Raw genomic sequence first — 5,362 nt, forward strand, 5'->3', positions numbered from 1 at the left:
AGTCCCAAGATCACAAAAGAAGTCTTTAAGTGGATATATATACTACTGAGATCCCAGAAATTCCTATTCACTCCCGTAGTACTTGACCAATGGATCTGTCAGTCAAGTGTACAGTCTCCATTAAATGATGCTAACTACTGTAATCGGACAAGGTTAATTCAAAATAGCACTGAAGACATTATGTTTTTACAATTACATGTCATTATCCAGTATATAAAAACATGCAGTTTGTGCAGGTATTTCAGTAACATCGAAAACAAAGTAATCTGCCACTCCCCTCGCCTCAAACCATGCTGTGCACGGTGTAAAAAGGGAGCAAAGGGCAGGCTCAGTTAGTGTGAACGCTTTACAAAGCACGCACTGCCCTGTGGACAGCAGCATCTCCATTTTGCTTAGCTCGGCAAGTGTTACCAATGCAGAAATAGTTACTGTATACGTCTGCTCCATCAGTTTTACAGTATTTCAGCTACGCACCCAAAGAAAACTCACCCTTGTGGGATTACACCCTGAAGCCAAAGTAAAACTTTTCTTAAGGTGTCACAAAGTTATTGAAATGGCTGAAACATTTAATAGCCAAAGCAAAAATACTATAAAAGCAAATCCCAGAGGTTTTATTGTTTTAGTAGCAGTCAAAATACGCTTCATATAGAAATCTGAAGAAAAAAACCCCCACCCACCAACCTGTAAATTATATTTCACAATGTAAGTTGAATCTGCTTCCAGTTTTGGTGGCTGAAGCAGCTGTGACTTGACTGCTAATTGGTAATTTGCCAGCATAATGCTAAATGGGATCTAACCTGCTAGTATAACGCTAAATGGGATCAGGGTGTCATTTGTATTGCAAGTGCTACGAAAACATCCCATAAATAGTCAACCATTTCCTCTCCCAGTATGAGCAACAGTATGAGAACATTATGAACAGTACACCTGAAACAGATGATTCAACTTTCGATTGAAATTTTTAAACAGCTTCCAATCATTCAAGTATTATGGTCCCTATATACATAGTTCTATGTGGCTAAAAAAGACACGGTAGACAACTGAGCACACTGCCATCAAATCGTAAGAATTACAAAACTGTCAGGTTTTAAACAGCAAATTGTACCTGTACTTTAATCATTTAATTAAAAATAGAAGAATTAGGTAGACTATTTTGCAAATAAAACAGCACACTAGTGTGCCATGTATTAAGGCATACCTTTAAATGCGCACTTGTCATCTAACAAGTTTTATACAATTGCTACCAAGTGAAAGGACTATCATTGTCTTGCAAAACTGAGAAAGAAATACAAAATATCTGGAAGCCTACGGTTTTGAAGTACAAAATTAACCTTTAGTCCTTGTCTTGAAATACTATACACAGTACAAACAGCGATTCTTCCCTACAAGATCTCACGAGGATTTCTTAAAGCTGGAGGTAAATTCGAAGGTTTCGATTCTTCATCCAGAAGTACCAAGTCTTCAATTTCACTACCTTTGTATTTTCTTTTACATATCTTCACAATAACTTTCTTCTTGAGGAATAATTTCAAAGCTTCCCTTGAAGCAATCGCTTTGGCATTTTCCATACTTTTACCGCAGCCGGTACCCAAGTAGACAGACTTGCACCTCAGTTCACAAACTATATTTTCTAGAGAGCTCTTATTTTGAGGCAAGTCTGCAAGTTCCTTCAGGGGAACAAAAGCAACATCTAACGTAGCTTTTACGGACTGAATAGATGAGTTTAGAAGTTCAACGTGATTTACGTTAGGACTGAAGCCTCCAACAGCAACCAGTTTCCAGGCTACAGCTTTGTATAGTCTGTTGAAAAAAGGCTGTCTTTCCTTCGCATCTTCACTGGTTAATGGTTTGCGCAAAGCCTTAGCAGGGCTTTCACCTGCCTGAGAGCCACTCTTGGAGGCAAGCTGCGTTGAACCTGCTTGTGTGCCACCCTTGGAAGCCAGCAGGGAAGCACCTGCCTGAGCTCCACCCCGGGGGGCCACTGATGAGGGACCTTGCTGAGCACCACTCCGAGCAGCCAGCAGCGAGGCAGCCACCTGAGCACTGCTCTTGGAACCCAAGAGAGAAGACCCCTGCTGAGCACCACTCCGAGCAGCCAGCAGTGAGGCGGCCACCTCAGCACTGCTCTTAGAAGCCAGGAGTGAGGACCCTGCCTTAGCAGTGCCCTTGGAGACCAGCAGCAGCGAGGTGCCCGCCTGAGCACTGCTCTTGGGAGCCAGCAGCAGTGAGGTGCCTGCCTGAGTGCCACTCTTGGACACTGACACCGGGGCACTTGCTTGGGTTTTGGAAGACAGCAACGTAGCGCTTGTTTGTGGGGCTCCCCTAGCAGCAGGTGGCACTGCCACTACTTGTGGGGCTCCCTTGGCAGCGGGTGGCACCGCTGCTGCCTGTGGGGCTCCCTTGGCAGCTGGTGGCACCGCCTCTGCCTGTGCAGTGCTCTTGGCAGCCGGTGGCACCACCTCTGCCTGTGCAGTGCTCTTGGCAGCCGCCTCTGCCTGCGCAGTGCTCCTGGCAGCTGGTGGCACTGCTGCCGCCACCGCCTCTGCCTGGGGGGAGCTCTTGGCAGCTGGTGGCACTGCTGCCGCCACCGCCTCTGCCTGGGGGGAGCTCTTGGCAGCCGGTGGCACCGCCTCTGCCTGGGGGGAGCTCTTGGCAGCCGGTGGCACTACCTCTGCCTGGGGGGAGCTCTTGGCAGCTGGTGGCACCGCCTCTGCCTGTAGGGAGCTCTTGGCAGCCGGTGGCACCGCCTCTGCCTGTAGGGAGCTCGTCACACTTACTGTAGTTTTCTTTTCAGGTGAGGGCACATTTTCAGGTTTGCTTTCCTTAGGTGGATTTGAGCAAGGCTTCTCTCCTGACCCCTTTTCAGACAAAGATGGATTTTGCTCTGTAGTACTTTCAGCATTAGCAGGTTTCCCTTCTGTTTTTATGTCTGATGCCATGACCATTTCTTGGCTTGAACTGCAAGTTGACTGGGAGTTTTCTAGATCCTTCCTAGTGTCTTTTTCCCGCTTTTTTGGCAACAAGCTCTCTGTTTCCTTAGGGACTTCCGTCTTGGTTGTTTTCACATCCTTTCCAGTATCCTTAGAAGCTCTGCTTTTCTCAACAGCTCGCTTCTTGGAGGGCTCCTCTACCCCATCTGCAAAACAAGTAAAGTACGTTACCCTCTTTAATTTCTGCAGCATAAAATAACCGTCTAGAGACAATTTATCTATTTTCTAAAATCTTAGCAATAATATCCGTGAAATTAAAAGGCCTATATTGGGAACATGTCTTGGCTGTAGTGTTAAGTATTTACTATTTTAGAATATATCAGTATTTTTTGACAAAGAGCTAAAATACTCAGGTGCAAGATTTCAGGTTTTGCTTTGGGTCCCAGAGGCAAATATGCATTCTTAAAGTCCCAAATGAAAGTGACTAAAGTACATTACACAGCTTATCTGACCTAAAAGAGTATTTTGTTTACAGTAAAACATTAAATTCTTAAAGTGTCAAGAAATTAAAGTTCAAGAAATTTAAGAATTTCTTGAAGAAGCTAAGTTTCTCATAAAGCAACATCTGACTAGCATTAAAGGCAAAGCAAGCAGAATACATTTAAGCTGGAGCATAATAATTTAAAAAAATAATCAGCTTTATGCACACCAGCTGTAGAAATTCAAAACAAGAGTTCTATGTTACCAACAGGAGACTCAAGCACTACATTCATTTTAGAGATTCCACATGAGAAGTAAAAAAAAAAAATAGGACAGAGAGGGGAAACTGTTAACAGGTTAAAGAAGTTATTTCAACTACTTTCCAAGCCCGAGGCACACAGAGAACATTAAAAACAAGCATTCTCTAGACTCCTATGTATTGTCACAGCTATGATCTGCTAACCATTGCTACTTGATATGCCTCTTTTCTTCACCTTGGCAACCAGTTCATCTCTCGTGGTGCGGACGGGCGCGCCGATCACCTGGATGCCTTCGGCCATTTCCAGCGCCTTCTCCATGACCTGCGGCGGGTACCTGGAGGGGCGATAAGGGGACGGAAGGGGAAAGGCGCCGTCAGCCACCCGCGTCGCACCGCCACCCCCCCACCCCCGCGGGGCACCGCCGCCGCCCCGTCCCGCACTCACCGGCAGCCCAGGAAGACGTGGTTGGCCCACACCATGGAGAGGGACACCAGGCGCTGGAGCTGGGCGCTGCCCGCCGCCGGCAGCTCCCCCACGTTGCGCAGCAGGAACTCCCGGCGGTGCCGCCAGTGGTGCTCGGGCTCGCAGGCCCCCCGCAGCGCCTCGGCCCAAGCCACCTCCTCCGATGTCCGCCCCAGGGGCTCGGCCGCCGTCTTCGCCGCCATGGCCGCGCCCGCCCCGGCTCCGCGCGCGGGGTTACTCTCTGCCCCCCCAACGGAAATAACAGCTCCGTTCCTTCCGGCCGCGCGGGATGACCTCACATCCGGCGCGCGGCACGCCGCTATCGCTTCAGGCTGCTTTGCGGTGCGTCGAGAGGGAGGAGCGAGGGGACGCTCGTGCCGCCAACGGTCGGAGGAGGAATAGCGCGCGCCCCGCCTCCGCCCTAACGGTCAAGGGGCGGTGCCCCGGGGGCGGGGCGGTGCCTCGGGGGCGGGCGCGGTGCCTCGGGGGCGGGGCGGCGCCTCGGGGGCAGGGCGGTGCCTCGGGGGCAGGGCGGGGCCTCGGGGGCGGGGCGGTGCCTCGTGGGCGGGGCGGTGCCTCGGGGGCGGGGCGGTGCTTCGTGGCGGGGCGGTGCCTCAGGAGCGGGGCGGGGCCTCAGGGGCGGGCGCGGGGCCTCAGGGGCGGGGCGGTGCCTCAGGAGCGGGCGCGGTGCCTCGGGGGGCGGGGCGGTGCCTCAGAAGTGAAGGCGAGTGTGGCTCTCCTCAGGCATTTGGCGCGCTGTCCTGATCTAGTGTGCTCTGTCATAGGCGCTTGAGCACGGCCCGCGGAGAGGTTTTGGCTTTTTGTGGGTTCTTGGGGCCTGTTTGTACCGTAGCTGGAGCCTGAGGTTTCTTGCAGCGTGTGGGAGCGTTGCGTTCGGGCTAGCAGGAGCTCCGGTAGAGCTGCTCAGCTGTCATCCTGGGTCCTCGAGCCTGTGGCAGGCTGCTTGTGCCCTCACCCTACTCTTGGAGCTTTGGGGTGCCGGGGAAAAGAGCTGATGTGGGCACGGTTACCTGCTTTATATTCTTCCTGATAAAAGTGTGAACAAAAGTGTTGCTTTTTGCTTTGCTTCATCATTCTGTTTATAGATTAATTCCAACTTTGCTGAAGGCAGATTTTATGGGATCAATTAGTGGTTTTACATCCTTGGTGTGTGACAGGAAGGTAGTGGGAAGGAAATGAGTGGTTGCAGTGTTTTGGAGGAAATATAAA

The 5,362-nt window shown here is 50.5% G+C and overlaps 1 protein-coding gene across 1 annotated transcript; it reads right to left on the minus strand.

The window, feature by feature from the left end:
* Window positions 1-1,063: 1,063 nt before the first annotated feature.
* Window positions 1,064-4,350, minus strand: CDKN2AIP (CDKN2A interacting protein). Its single transcript, XM_084262969.1, has 3 exons — window positions 4,115-4,350; window positions 3,874-4,004; window positions 1,064-3,136 (listed from the first exon to the last, which is right to left on the minus strand). The coding sequence occupies exons 1-3, from the start codon at window positions 4,333-4,335 to the stop codon at window positions 1,383-1,385; spliced, it is 2,106 nt and encodes a 701-aa protein (XP_084119095.1). The 5' UTR covers window positions 4,336-4,350; the 3' UTR covers window positions 1,064-1,382.
* Window positions 4,351-5,362: the final 1,012 nt, after the last annotated feature.

Source organism: Gallinula chloropus (genome assembly GCF_964237585.1).
Source record: "Gallinula chloropus genome assembly, chromosome: 4".
NCBI lineage: Eukaryota > Metazoa > Chordata > Aves > Gruiformes > Rallidae > Gallinula > Gallinula chloropus.

What these genes read in the sequence shown, in the direction of transcription:
- CDKN2AIP (XM_084262969.1), bottom strand. Translation starts at nt 4,335, where the DNA reads ATGGCGGCGAAGACGGCGGCCGAGCCCCTGGGGCGGACATCGGAGGAG. An exon ending in CACGTCTTCCTGGGCTGCCG is followed by an intron (nt 4,005 to 4,114) that starts GTGAGTGCGGGA and finishes TCGCCCCTCCAG; the next exon opens with GTACCCGCCGCAGGTCATGG. An exon ending in AGGCATATCAAGTAGCAATG is followed by an intron (nt 3,137 to 3,873) that starts GTTAGCAGATCA and finishes CTTGTTTTGCAG; the next exon opens with ATGGGGTAGAGGAGCCCTCC.